This window comes from Apteryx mantelli, chromosome 2 (genome assembly GCF_036417845.1).
Source record: "Apteryx mantelli isolate bAptMan1 chromosome 2, bAptMan1.hap1, whole genome shotgun sequence".
Lineage (NCBI taxonomy): Eukaryota > Metazoa > Chordata > Aves > Apterygiformes > Apterygidae > Apteryx > Apteryx mantelli.
In genome coordinates this window covers 63830682-63845771 of record NC_089979.1, presented here as the reverse complement: position 1 = coordinate 63845771, position 15090 = coordinate 63830682, and the positions used below count along the sequence as shown (strand labels likewise).

At 42.2% G+C, this 15090-nt stretch overlaps 1 protein-coding gene across 1 annotated transcript; it reads right to left on the bottom strand.

Moving 5' to 3' along the window:
* Positions 1-540: 540 nt before the first annotated feature.
* CNDP2 (carnosine dipeptidase 2) lies at positions 541-14882 on the bottom strand. Its single transcript, XM_067290761.1, has 12 exons — positions 14821-14882; positions 12639-12728; positions 11513-11656; positions 9406-9568; positions 7754-7842; positions 6634-6834; positions 6014-6098; positions 5263-5423; positions 3092-3256; positions 2463-2604; positions 1663-1810; positions 541-1257 (listed from the first exon to the last, which is right to left on the bottom strand). The coding sequence occupies exons 2-12, from the start codon at positions 12696-12698 to the stop codon at positions 1188-1190; spliced, it is 1428 nt and encodes a 475-aa protein (XP_067146862.1). The 5' UTR covers positions 12699-12728; positions 14821-14882; the 3' UTR covers positions 541-1187.
* Positions 14883-15090: the final 208 nt, after the last annotated feature.

The window sequence follows — 15090 nt, the reverse complement described above, 5'->3', positions numbered from 1 at the left end:
TTTGCTCTGAGAGCAGCCTGAGAATCATCACCTGAAATACTTAACTACCTAGCTCTTTGACTGCTGGTCAGGAAGTTCAGAAACAGTTAGCCAAAGGCAGTTCAAGTTAGTGTGTTTAAAAGGTTTTTGGAAATAATACCAGAAGTGCTGGAGTTGGGTGTTTACAAAACAAACCTTGAAGCTGAGTGTCAGCCAGTAGCAGGAATGAGCAATACTCTTCTCTCCTGTCCTCCCTACAAACTCTACCCACTCCCTTACACTGTCCTCGTGTTAGTGTGATGACCTAGTTCACAGAGCTAAAAGGGAACATTCTTAGAGTTTGTTTTCTGTTAGGAGAGCAGGAGGATTCAGAAACATCAGCTTTAAGTCAGCAACCAGTTCAGAAACAGAGCCTAAGAGCTGTTTCCCAGGAAGTGCAATCTATGCATCTATGTTGTCTATCTGCCTTTTTAGCCATAGAAGGGTTTCTCCCAAGTTACCTCAAGGTTTTGTACTTTCCCTCCCAAGTCACTGTTTAATTCTTAAAGACCAAGAGCCAAATGCTAGAGCATGATTTATTGTCCTTTAAGGAGTATAAAGACAGCTTTACAAAAAGATAGCCAGTTGTCATTACCAGTGATTTTGTTATAACTTAATTTGCTGTAAGAAAAACTCTACAGACAGGTATAAGGTGCAAGAGAGTTAAAGTTGCTCTTCTGACACATTCAGTAAGCAAGACAGATGCTCCAGTACAGCTTGAACATATTCCAGGGTACCCCTTGTAATCTGTTACTTTGACTACTTCTGGGACTTATCCTGGAATAAGCACTTTTAACTTGGCTAACAGCTCTGCAACTGATGCAGCTGGTTAACAATTGAGAGCAAACAGCTCCTCCTCCTTCACAGAAAAAAGGCAGATAAGTACAGCAAACCACAGCTTGAATCAAAGTGATACACAGGGGGACAAAGGTGCAATTCAGTACTACCGGCCATAAAGAGTAAGAATGTTCTTTTCTGTAGTTTGAAGTAGGCATTTAAAGTAGTATTTTGACATACAATGTTCCTGGTTTCTTGAGTGGAACTAGATGCTTCACTCTCCCCCAAAGCAATAAGGTGTTGGTGGAAAAGGAAAACCACATAAGATTTAGTTGATGCTGTTTTGTACAAGAACTCAGACCTCAGAACCACAAGCCAGAAGGTAAGGTGTCTTAGTCCTTCAGCTGAGAAACTTCATGGAGGTATGCACCAAGCATCTTCACCCCCTGGATGTAGTTGTACCTGGAGAGAAGATGCTTACATTAGCACTTAGTTTGAGCTGTATTCCTAGCAACTGTGCTTTTTGCTATTTCAGTCCAATGCAGGCAACAGATCACTGCACTACTACTCCCAGCATCTCCCCTGCCAAAAGGGCAATGCCAGCCTTGGGGTAGGGGAGAACAGCCAAGCTATGAGACTGAAGTATAAAAAAGTGCTTCTGGTTTCAGAAGCCATAATGAGATCAAAATTCAGCTTCAGACTAGCTACCAAGACCACCCACCAGCCATCCTCTGCTGGGGAGAAATGGTACCTTGCCCTCAAGACTTGAGGAAAAGCAGCAAGAGTCTGATTCTAGGTCCTTTTCAGAATATATGCCAAGATCCACAGTACAGCTTCAGTCTGGCACAGGGATAAGTATTTTCTTACCTATTTAGTTTCTCATTTTGAGAGTGGGCACCATCATCTGCAGCTCCAACAGGAAGCAGCATGACATTCTTGCCTGTTGCTTCTTGAAAAGTAAGAGTAACAGGAATGCTTCCTCCCTCCCTTGTCAGGTCTGGTTCAACTCCAAAAACTGGAATAAAGCAGAGTGATACTCTAGTCAGTTTGGAGTTGTATGTGTTTTTTTGCAATCAAGCCCCAAGCATTTCTCTACCAGGTGATGGCCAAATCTTGCTCTTGGATCTAATCAGTTGGACTGTAGATGTCTCAAAGGTGGAGTTTCCCCCCCAGGTGGAGTATTGTCACTTCCACAGTGGAATTTGAGCAGTTACACAAATAACATTTCATCTGAAAGCCTACATTTGTATTCTAACACAGAATAGAGACTTTCCCTAGTTTCCCCATGTAGTCCAGGCCCCTGTAGAGGGACCTAAGGCAACAGGGAAACTTTGATTAAGAGGGAACCAAGGACAACTAAGCTTCAAGGGCTTTGGCTAAGCAAGTCATCTGAACTACTGGCAGTTATATTTATGCAAAAGCAACAAAATGCCAATGGATTTTAGTACAGTAGGAACAAGCTCAATAAAGTTATCAAGTTCCTTCCCTTGCAGTACATTGGACTTCAGTTTAGGGTTGCACATTATATGCTTTGTTACTTAGTGAGCCTATGTGCATTATTTAAATGGAGAATAATGAAATCATTCTACAACTGTGACCTCTCAGTACCAAGATGCTGAAACAAGAGATCTTGTCTTCCCCATGCCAAGTGAAAAACAACCACTGACCTGTCTTCATGGCCCTCCTACCAGCCATGTAGTGGGGATGGTTGAAGTCTGACACCCAGGGTTTTCCACCATGGCCTAAGTATACTCTGAATTTGTTGGGGCTCTTCAGCTCTGCAAACTTTTTGCTCACATAGTCTTCAACCTATAACAAAATTTGAGCAGTCAGATCTACCATCAGCATTTGTATGAACACTGGTAAAAACAGTACGTCAGAAGTATTTAGGGACTAACAGATCACTACTGCTGTGTAGCAAGTTTTCATATTTTACTAGGTAGCTCTGCTCTGAAGTTGCAGTCTCACTTTCAGGCAAGTAACAGCATACTGTATAACAGTTATTATATCAAACTCTTGCTTTGCAATTATGTTCTTGTAGCAATCCAAGTGCCCTATAGTTAAACTAACATTTGCTCCCAAGCCTTTTACTCTAGTTACTAAAAACTGGACAGCAAGGCCACAGTCCAGTGTGGGACCATACAGTAATCCCCTTTAATATCTGAGCTGAGGTACAAAACAGGGAAGATAGGTTTTCAGAGCAGTTCTGCTTACTTCCTCTGCTACTTTCTCCCCAGATATGGAGAGGAAAGTTTAAAGACACTAGTTGTTTTGAGACCAATCCATCTCAACATACATGCTTTGTGACTTCTTCAGGAGTCATGTTTGGCACAAGCCTGATTGAGAACTTGCCAATCACTTTCCTAGGAATCACAGTCTTGGCTCCAGATCCTGCAAAAGCTCCTTCAATTCCATGAAGGGACAAGGAAGGGTATCTCCACCTATGCATAAGGATACCCCTCTGCAGAACAAAAGAGAAAGATACAAGGTTATATGAAGCTTGACAAAGTTTCCCCAAAATCATGATTTCTTCACTCTAAAGATTTTACAAGAAACAGCACTTTCCTCTTATGGAGGAATGCACCTCATCCAAGAGGACTCAAGTCTATTACAATAGAGGTTGTTACTTGTATTAGGCACACATTTTGATGCAGCAGCTGGGTTCCTTCAGCACCATAAGAGAGATTAAGTAACTCCAGCATGGCTTTCTCTTAGTTCTGTGGAATTTATGGGACATGACTAGCCTGCCTCTAACAGAGAAATATCTTTTGTAGGATGCTCAGAGTGTGTAGGAATATTTAAAGCTCTGGTCCCTACTGCCTCAGGTAGGCAGGTAGGTGCCTTCACTGAGGTGCACACACACACTAAATCAAATTCTGTAAAAGCTTTGCAACTCTGAAGACTGAGGCATACTGTGTCCTTCTGCTTCAACTATTTATATAATCAGTGTATTCAACACAACTGAGCTCTAGGTTCATTAAAGCGTGCACCACTGGCTGCCATTAAAAGGCCATTTCAGAGGCTCTCTTGCATTTCTTCCTTGCTACCTTGGACAACTGTTCAGTATGCTGGCTACTATGAATCCAAATGCACACTTGTCCTGTATAGACAGCTACAGTACCTCAGAACTGACCTTCACTGTAGGAACTGGGGAGATTAGAAATTTCTTGTGGGCTTTAACATTAACAGTTCCTTTTGTTTCAGGTATAAATTACCCCTTTAATCTTCTCCAGAGAAGAATTTAACCATCTGTCCAAAGTTTTCAAGCACATTGTTCCTCACCTGGAGATTACAGCCTTCTCTCCCCTATCTCCCTGAGCTCCAAAGCCTTTCTTGTATGCATGCTTGAGTCAGCAAGATGGTTCAAGCTAAGCTAAACTAGGATTTCAGTCTGGCTAAGACTGAACACATTTAGTTCAGGATCATATATGAAGAGCATCTTGCCAGCCCTAGAGCATCATTGGTCCAAGATGCCTTCTTATATACAAGCTATATTACATCCATTGCACTACAGGACAAGGAAAAACAAGGAAGCCTGTGTGCTCTCAGCTGATATAAAGCAGAGCATGCAGAGACAAGACTGAGCATATAAAATTATCACTTAGGGCTGCTTGAGTCAAGTCTGAAATCTTCTGACAGTACTACGACAAAAGACAGGCCTGCATATATAAAAGTGTCTTTTACAGCACTGATTGTTTCTGCTTTTATGACAGTAGGCATGTTTACATCTAAGGTATTTTAATTCTTAAATTAAAAAGTAAAACCTATAACTTGCAAGATTCCCTGATGTTCTTAAAAATGTTTGAAAAGTTCCCATGATTAAGATTTGAGAAGTTCAGACATAAGTTTATTGAACTTGTCTGTTCAAATATACTTGCCTAGTTCACTGCTACAAGACAGTGTTTGCCGGGTCTAGGAAGACATTCAGTACGTCAACCTTAAGTTCACAGCTATTCTGTTTTCTAACCTTACGAGAAGAGCAATTCTCTATAACTACTTCATTTTTGATACCCCACTGAACTTTGTACATAGATGCAGGAGTTCAGATACTTTGTGTAGATGTAGTATCCAACCTCTGTTAAGTTCCTCCTGTGCTAGCAGTTCCTATCTAGCATTAAGAGAAAAGTGTTAAAGTTCTGCACAAGTTTGAAATACTGCTTATAGACTAGGGAGCAGCTTTAAAGGTTAAGGCCTAGACCACACATTTTAAATATGGGATAACCTAGACTAGGTTTCCAATCCCATAACACTTCACAGAAGAAGTGCTGTTAAGTATGAGGTCAAATGTAGGGTAGGTGAAGTTATCTTCAAGGCTATGTCAGATTTGGAGACAGATGAATTCTCTGCCTACTGAATTACTTGATACCTACAGGAACATGCAAAAAAGCTCACTACCATCTACAAATACACATAGCTTGGACTAACACAGCTAAACCAGGGTATACAGGGAGGAGTACAGTATCATACCTTTGTATCATGCAATAGTTTTGTTGCTCCTATATCTTTTGCATATTCCTCCAGGTCAAAATCAATCTTCTCATACAGTGCCAGCTCCTCATTAGTAACAGGTGCTACTGCTTCATTAATACCTGGGATGAGAATTTTCCCTTTCTTGTCTATAAGGGAACCTGCCAAACAAAGAGCACCTAAGATCAGCAACCAATCACATGAAATAAGATGCCATTATTTGGAACACTTCCCACATGAAGTGGAAGTTTTAGTTTGCCTTTTGATAATTCCCTGTAAGCAAGGAAGGCACCTTCAAGAGCCTTTTCCACTAGGCATGGAAGGAACTTATGGAATTTTGCAGGTTAGTGTTAATCATGGAGTGACTTGTTCCTGCAGCTATCCAGAATCTGCACTTTTCACCTGTATTTAATTCTATCACTAGTTGTGTCTGACTGACAGCAGACTTTTCCCAGGAGTTCAGTATAGTATCTGTGTCAGTTTGGAGAAAACAGTTGCTTTAGTTAGCAATTATGAATTTGTAACAAGGTTTTTAGGGGAAGCTAAAAATAGATGCATAAAGAAATGAGAAAGGTCTTGCCAAGAAGTTATCTAAGATCTTCCTGTTTTACACATACCTGGGAAGCTCCATTTCATCTGTTATTACTTTGCTAGTGTAAGCAGTTAAGAGCCCCTCACTGGAAACAAACTCACCCTTTAATGGGTCTTGCTCCTATTTTAGATGCATTCAGTGAAACCTGCTTTCTCTTACCCATCAGAGTAATGAGATCTGTCATCGCCTCATGCACTGAGCCACCATAAACTCCAGAGTGAAGGTCTTTTTCACTACACTCCACCTGGGTTGAAATGAATTAAGAGATTCAGGTTACATTTTAGCATGAAGACACTGACGATTGCACAGAACAGACTTTTGCTATCCTATCTTTTTGCTGCACATATTCTGAGAATGTCTGTTTTGAAACCAGAGCATTTAGTTGCAGTACATTAGGGCAGAAGTACTTTTGATTGCTCTAAAGAGTGTAAGCCACTTAGTATCAATTGTCCCAACCTTGGAAACTTTAATGGTCACATATCTTTCTCCATTCAAGGAAGTATCTGCATGAAGATATCTACACCACAAAATAATCCTCCAGCAAGGCTGCTGGCTTATTTTGCTGATAAGTTGAAAGCTATCCCTCCCCCACAGCTATCATACAGGATAGCAAGAGGAAGATCTTCAGACAATTACATTAGAAATTGTTCTACTTAAGTGGTCTAGTCTGCCTTCTCTAAAAAAGCTACTGGCATGAAAAAGCTGGAGCAACTACTCATTTACACTATTAGAAAATTCAGCTCAGTAACACTGGTTTGACAGCGTATTTTGGGACTTGCCTCTATGAAGTAGTAGCAGATACCCCTCAAACCATAGGTGATACAAGGCTTATTCTTGCCTAACCAGTAGTTGTCAGAAATGCAAACATAATCCACATCTTTGAAGAAAGTATCTTGCTGAGCAAAAATCAGTTCATCAAGGCCTTCAGATCCAGATTCCTCCATGCCTTCCAGGCAGAACTTAATGTTTACTGGAATCTCCTATGCAAATGAAACAAGAACAGATTAAGCATGTGGAAAACATTGGACTTCTTCAGCTATCAGTAATTTATTTTGATCCCTGTCACATACAGTGTGGAACAGTGGGCACAGTCAAATTAGTTCCATAATGGTGGGATTTGTTAATTGTACCCAAAGCAGGTTTTAGAAAGTGTGGACTGTGCTTAAATTGAGGGCACTTATGCTACCTTTTCTTGAAAGGTTTGAATTTTGTCAAAAGTCTTTCAGCTAAGCTCTAAAACTGCCGTTTCCCAAACCACTTCACTGTGCAGAAGCAGAGATCTCAGTTGCTAGAAAAAGGGTTAGCAAAGCTAACATTAACCACAAGAGAAGTTGCATGCCACAATAGGTGATTCATAGAGTTAACCTGTCCATCTAGTCTACATACTCCATGCCTAGGCAGCAGTCAAGAATTACAAATTCTTTTCATAATTAACAACAAGTCTTCTTAAAGATAAAGCGGGCATCCTGAGCTATTGCTAATGACACTTATTCTTGAGCAAAAAGAAGAAAGCTCCTGGTTTAGTGTTACCAAGTTCTCTCTTCTCCGGATTCAGTGTCAGTGAGACACTAAGTTTTGCTAAAGGCCAAGCTAATTTGACATCCCTGCATAAGAATGATCATATTTGATTATTCCTTCTGTGTCAGATGCACACATATGCATTTTCCTCTCTACACACTGCATTGTAACAAAAATGTTTAAAGTGCAATCCAGCTATCTGCAAGACTAACTTGTCAGCAAGTCAGCTCATCCCTACTGGGAAGTCAGCAAGTTTAGACTATTGCACCATTTCTCTGATCAGCTGAATAAGCACACTTACCTCACATGGGTTTGTGGCTTGGATAACAATTATTGCTAGACTCAGCTGTACATAAAGCAGGATGCATTTTGGGCACATACCTGGTTAGTTTTTTGATAAGCCTCCAATGCGTTCAGCCATGCAAGCACTGGACCCTTATCATCTGTTGAGCCTCGCCCATATAGTTTTCCTGTGAAACAAGAGAATTAACCAGTGGGGAAAATATAGGATGAAGCTTGTCACATTTCTTGCCTACAGTAGACAAAATATCCTTTTGGATAAGCTTTTTAACCTTGCTTATGCCAACTTTCATCTCCAGTTCTTCTGAAGCAGCAGTTTTGCATCCCACTTCAAATGCACATGCAATAGGTACAGGGCTGCAACAGTTGAGAGCTCCTCCTCTACCCAGCTGCTCCCTCAGTGGGAGCTGGAAAAAGTCTGGCAGAAGAGATGCAACTGGCTTTCCGCTAAGTCATTGCAATGTCCTTCACAACAACACCATTTTCTACAAAGGTATCAGTAAGCATATAGAAACAGACCACCACCATTTAATAGAAGCCTATCCAGTATAACTTTAAGTCAGTAATTCTTTGCTTGAACAACATGACTCCAGTAGCTAGCAGCCAAACACTTCCCTGGATTTTTCCAAATAAAAGCGAACCTCCCTGGAAAGTGCTCTAGTCACAAACAAGTTTGACAGGCAACAGGGAAGTTCCAGGAAATGTAGCACATGGGATCACAGTATAAAGGCAGGTATTTCTGCTAATTAGAGCTGTGGCTACAACCCCTAGGCACTGGATACAAGTACAGTGACAGACCAAGTCAGATAGCTTGCAAGGAGCCATCGGGTAAATATGTCTCCTACACTGCCAGACTACACAGAGATAAGTCACAGCCAGAGGCAAGCTTAGCTCTTGCTATCAGATGAGATAATCAGACTTCATAACTTATTCTGCTGCCTATGACCAAGGTCCCAGGTGAGACTACTAGTTATCAGATACTTTTCTTGGCAATGATCAACTCTGATGCTTATGCAACAAGAATGGTTAATGTCCTTTTATTCATATGACCTTTGACTCTTAAGGCTGACCAACCAAGACACAGAAGACAAAAGAGTTTTAGTCCCCTCAGTGGCTGCTGGCAGCATGCTGCTTCAACAAGAGTGACTGCATGATTTTTTTTTCAACCTCATTTCTGCCAGAGGGACATTTCTCCAGGCACTAACTCTGCACAGCACAGCTTCTGCAGCATTCACAGTAGTATAGCATGCAGACCCTAGGCAATGCCAAGAGACTGCTGTGCCACTCCTGTCCCTAGGCCTAAGGAAGCTGTGTGGAGTGCTTGCCTATGTAGTGGTTTGAAAACCCAGTAGTCTGATGATACAGAGCCACCTCATGGGCTGCAAGTTTTGAGCAGCACAAGAAACTGCTCTTCCAGGAAGCTGGCTGGCAACAAACTGTTACCATGGAAGCCAGCAGTTAAGACTCTGCTGTAGCTACAAGGAAGACAACATACAAGTACAGCCTGCACTGTCAGAAAAGGAAACAAAAGCCTTAAGAACAGCTGAGATTTGACAGCTCTCCTTATTTACCATTTTGCTCCCCCTGCATCATTTACTTCAACAATACTTAACAAAAGCCCACTTCTGTCTTTACTCTCCTTCTCCCCTTCTATCAAAAGTAGAGCCTTACAACAGTTGAAAAATACCACACTTGTTAAAGTGTTCAATTCCTGGGAAGTCCACAGCTCTTACCATCTCTTTCCACCAGCGTGAAGGGCTCACTATCCCAGCCATCTTCTAGTGCTGCTGGCTGAACATCTAGGTGGCCATATACACACACTGTTTTTTTGCATGGATCTGAGCCAAGTTTTCCCAGAACAATTGGAGGTAGAGGGATCTCTGATCCATCAGGCAGCTAAAAATAGGAGAGAAGTTAAAAATGTGACATTCCACACTTGCATATCAGATGAATGAATTAACTCAACGTTATGCCTCTAATTTCGTAGCCTTTGTAGAAGCTAAACAAAACTAAGCTACTTAAACTGATTGCCAGAAGCAGAGTAGGGCCAATGAAGCATTACAGCACTGTGCCAGTAAAACACAAGTCTCAGTAATAAGTCTTAAGTGTTCCAAGCCACTCAAGAACTGTTATAACTAACATTCCTACATCAGGATTCAGCAAGGCAAGCTGTCTGCATGCCAAACTGCCTTATCTAATGCTGACCTAAGCATAAGAGCTGAACTCAATTTAATATTTTATTCTGCACTGACATCATTGCACTTTGGTCTTGTCCACAATATAGCCTTGCAGACAAAGTGATACCATTGTCAGGAGACTGAGTCTAAGCATGTGCCTACATCCAAATAAAGTCAATGTTTCTCTTGTTTCTCTTTACCAGCCTATGCTGTCAAGGAAATGGCAATGGAGGGCTGAAGAGCTTGATCCTAGTTCAAGAGTTGAATTTGATTTTTTGGAATATCCCATAAGCAATTACCACATACTGTGCTCACTCAGGCAGTATGTATTTTCTTCCTGGTGAACTAATACATACTCCCAGATACAGTTTCAGCAGACCAGGATCACCAGCATCAACTTTTTTGCTCATACAGGCTCCAAGTTCAGATTTTTATCAATAGGTTGTCATCCTTGGCCAGCAGCAGCTTTAAGTGATTAAAGCAATAACAAGTATTTACACTTACAATAATCAGTGCTCAGCACAAATTGCCTCCCAGCAGTAAACTAAGCTGGATCAAATATGTTAGCCAATTACTTTACATTAATGCTATACCAAAGAAGGACAATGCACATATTACACTGACTAGTTTTACCAATACTAAAGTCTAAAAGTATATGCTAGTCTTGACTTTAATCCTGGAGAGCATTTTCTAAATGGAAGTTTTACTTGTAATAAGCTTTGTAAAATCAGTTGTCCCCAAAGTTACACTGATGAAGGGAACTAAATTTGCCTCAGGCAGTGAATTCTGAAAGACTTTAGACAGGATTTTACGCTGTTGGTAATAGAAGAACTAGGATTGTCCTACAGATTTTCAAGAGTTCCCTCCCCTCAAAAGGGCACAAGAAGTCAGCTACTACATTCCTGCAACCTGTACTGCTACAAGCAAGTATATTCCAGTTGTCAAATGCAAGAACTGCTCAGAGAGTCCTCATGCATATAGATTTCAAACAGCAGTCATTAACACTATATGCAACTACCGTCTTTCAAAGTGAGCAAATACTCCACAGGAGCCTTCTGAGTGTCATTATCTAAATACTAGTCTAACAACTTTGGGATGAGCCTTATCCTATGAAGCATCATAGTCACTGGGCACTTCAAAGGAGCCTATCAGGTGAATGGCTCCCTAGGATGAGGTTTTTGCTCTCAAACACATGCATTTCCCTCAGGTGAAGAAAAGCAGTCTGAACAGCAAGAAAGGGATAGATGCTTATAGGGTGAAATCCTACCTGGCAGAAGAGTAGTGCAAACTTGTGACAGAATGCTCTCCTGGAAGACTTCTGAAAAGTAATTTGACAGCCTATGCATATCCAAGGGCCAACACCAGCCTGCTGCTGTTCAGAATGTCATTTGCTAATTTTGTTTGCAGGAATCCTGTTTGTGTTCAGTTAGAAAAGTACCTAAAATATTTTAATACACTTAACCCAATTCTAATAGGACATGCTTAACTAACATGGATTTACTACATAGAATGAAGAGTTAGTTTTTAACAGGAAGCTCAGACTGAGTGGTAGGAGACACTATCCTTCACCATGAGGCTATTGCCTTTCTAGGCTATCATCCACAAGACCCTTGTCTCTTCTGGAGACTTTCTACTAAGTTGACATTAACAGATGCTCACATACCTGTTGCTGCCCAATATCCATGAGTTGGGCTGTGCCCCCCAGCTGCTCAATATCCTTTGCGGCAACCTCCATCATGCGTCTGATTTCAGCCCTCTTCTCTGGCCATGCTGACACACTCTGGATTGCCACCCACTGAGCCAACCGCTACAGAAAGACAGAAAAGTTAGAGCTTTTACTACACAATTATGGCATGCAAGGCACTATACAAATACAGTACCTTGCAACTCCATTAATACTGTTTTAAGACAAGTTTTAACTTGATGCAAGTCAGCTGTTCTCTAACCAAAGAACTCTAACACTGGTATTGCACTCAAAAGCCCTCCCTAAAACTCACTTTCATACAGCTGTACCTTGCAGTGTAGCACAAAAACAGTTTACAGATACAGAAAGTGAGCTTAAGAGCATGGCAGCTTGTGCATATTGTGCCTTTCTGGTTGTCATGCTTTAAGCATTCAGAACCAGCTAGTGTCCTTTGAGCTTCCCAGAAAGGCCTTACCTCTGCCCCCCATTGAGAGCAGTGAAGGGAACTGGCAGAGAAGCCAAACTGAACATTTGGCATGGTTCAGAACTGGTAGTTTACAGTGCTTACAGTCAATTTCTTCAGATTTGGGTGAAAGGGATTGCTTTACAAGGTACAATTAAGTAGCAGAGTTAAACTGCAAAGTGCAGAAGATAGCATCCCCACCTCCCCCACCCCAGCATGAACAGTTTCATATGAGAAAGCTTTTTGTTCTAGCCTTGTTTGCATCTTCCCCCCTTATCTCATGAGGGGGACAATACAAATCTAGTCTGACATCCAGGATCTACTAGTGTCAGACTTAGTCTATCTCTAAATAAGTAACTGATCTCACTATATGTTAATAGACCATTTCCTAATAAAACATACAATGGAAGTTTAAGTCTGACTGAACAGAACCATGACAGAACTCAAGGAACAAAATAAGAGTGGTCTGGCTTGATTCACCCATTGTCTCATTTGAAAGGGACAACTAGTTCCCCACAAAATTACAGGTCTTTGAGCATATTATACAGGTGTAAATTAACAAGCTTGAAGTTGACCACAGGTCAACTTCTATTATGCCATAGCCATCTGTACTGCAGGACAAAGCTCTGAAAGAACACTTACCTGAACATAGAGATCTTGGTGTTCATCAATGTATTTAAAGAGTGTTTCAAGGGCAGACATCTTCTGACCAGAAGGGTGCTTCTGAAAATTCTGGGACAGAAAAAATAATTTAGCCCACAGAGGCTTAAGCAAATATACAGTCACAATAATCAAGAAACTGCAAAAGACTTTCACCTTTCAACTGTTAATGACACAAGGCATACCAAGAGTCTGAAATTGAGGCAACTCCCTCTTAGGAAATCACAGCAGTGAGTAATCAGTGTATTCAGCCTCAGAACAACTGTTCTCCCCTCCACAACTAACTTTGGAAGTTACAACTGCGCAAGCTTCAGTCTTTAAAAAAAGGTTTCATTCAACTTGTGTACTTCACTTTACTGTGAAATAAGAGGCAAAAATGTTACTAGAGTGAAGTATATTTCAGCCAGTACTGCATTTTATTATAAAAGTTCAATACTAGCCTGACACAGGATAGAATGTTATCGACTAGGTCCAAGGAAGTGCTACATTAATATTTCGTCTCCTTTACAGATCACAAAAAGCAGGCAGTTAAAGCTTTGTTTTATGCACCTTTAAAGTCCTAGCCTGCCTCTCAGCCTTCCAAAGAAGGTCAGAGTGAAGCCAGGGGAACAGAAACTAGCCCCATCAAGACACAAACAAGTGGTCAGTGACTAGTTGAGTGTTACTACTTCCTGGTTTTGTTTTAGTTTCAACAAAAGCTCGGAGAAACATTCAGGATCTCCTCTCCTCAATTTTCTTTCTTCCTTACCAGCACAAAATTTTGGTGCTATATTTAAGAGACACTGTCCAATCAGCCAGGAAAGCCAACAAGCTTAAGCTTAGTTCTCAAGTTTAGATCTAAAGATAAGGCTCCTCCAAGTAGGATATGTGTTTTTGGAGTAAAAAACAAAAACAAGCTTTACAAATCTACCTCTGGAATCTAAGTTCATGGACCATGCGCAAAATTCCCAGCACCAATGTCCTATGCTGAACAAGTATGTTCAACAGCACCAGCTGTTCTGATTCATTAGTCTTAGTCAGCTTTATGCCAGATCCCTTAATTCTTTATACTTCAAGATGGAAGTCACAAGACAATTGTGACAGTTATTTGTTAAAACATGCGACCCAGTGCTTGCCTTGGGATTTCTTAAACTGGTGACTACTTTACACAGTAGAAACAAACACTTTCAAGTCGCAGGTTGTCCTACATAGCATACTGCAATATGAGCACATCTTAACACACTAGGCCTACAAAATACTTAGAGAATGCATTTTCTTGCAAGCAGAATATACAGATTGTTAGTGTTTGACATACAAGAATCCTTTCACTTGCAGAGGATGGCTTCTATGTAGTTTCATCACTGGTGATTTACAGTAGTCATGAAGTTGAAGTTTGGATATTTAGTTTTAAGCACCAGTTGAATCAAACTCCTTTCTTTACAAGGAATGCTGAATCAGATAAACACCAAATTGCTAGATGCCTCAAGGATCCTCTAATAATCAAGAATGGGCCATGGTCCAAGAAAAATGGAACATCCTTAGAAGAATCACATGGACATAACTCAGTTAAAAACAAGGCTCTCACTGAAGCTCGGCTACCCTAAAGCAACCCTCATCTTCCTATGCATCATTCATTTGGAGCTTTTGAAGGAAACCAGCATATGAAGCACCACTGCTGCACATCTGTCCCTCCCCCCCTTCACCAGACTCCCCTTCCACCTCCTACAGCAACATCGGTACTTGAATTTCACAGCAGACATTGAACACAGGCCACAACAGATAGGCTGTCATCCTGTCCAACACAAACAAGAGTTGAGCTACTTGTTTAGCTTGGGGGTTACTTGAAGTATCATCCAAAACATGCTGAAATTCTCCTAAAAAAATCAAAGGGGCACTCAGCCACTTGAGTCTCTCTGTAGGGCTGACAGAATAAAGTCTGCCCCAGAAAGCTTCAAATCTGGAGAGGCAGATGCACTGCACAAGGCTGGGATATTACTCACCCTCCCCAAAACCAGAGCTCGTTTCTGGCCAGTTTCTCAGGCCAGGGACACAACCCGCGGGGACTCCGGGCGCTGCCACCTCGGGCAGGGCAGGCCGGGCCCAGGTCCGGGCCGCAGGAAGCAGCCCCCCACCCCACCCCCACCCCCACGGCGCCGGCCCCCCGGTCCCCGCCGCCGCCGCTCACCGTCCCGACGCAGCCCCAGCTCCCGGTCACAACCGACGCGCGCTGCCGCCGCGGGGCCTTAAATATCCCCGGGCCGGACCCGCCCCGCCCCTCCTGCCGCGGCGGCCAATCCGCGTCGCCGCCGCAGCTCGCGCCGCTGCGTGAGAGGCGGAAGGCGCGGGGAAGCCTCGCGCGGCCGCGGGGGCGGGGCTTGCCGTGCGACGGGGGGGCGGGGCGGCGGCGGCCGCTTCCTGCCGGGGGAGGGGGGAGGGGGGAGGTGAGAGGTGGAAC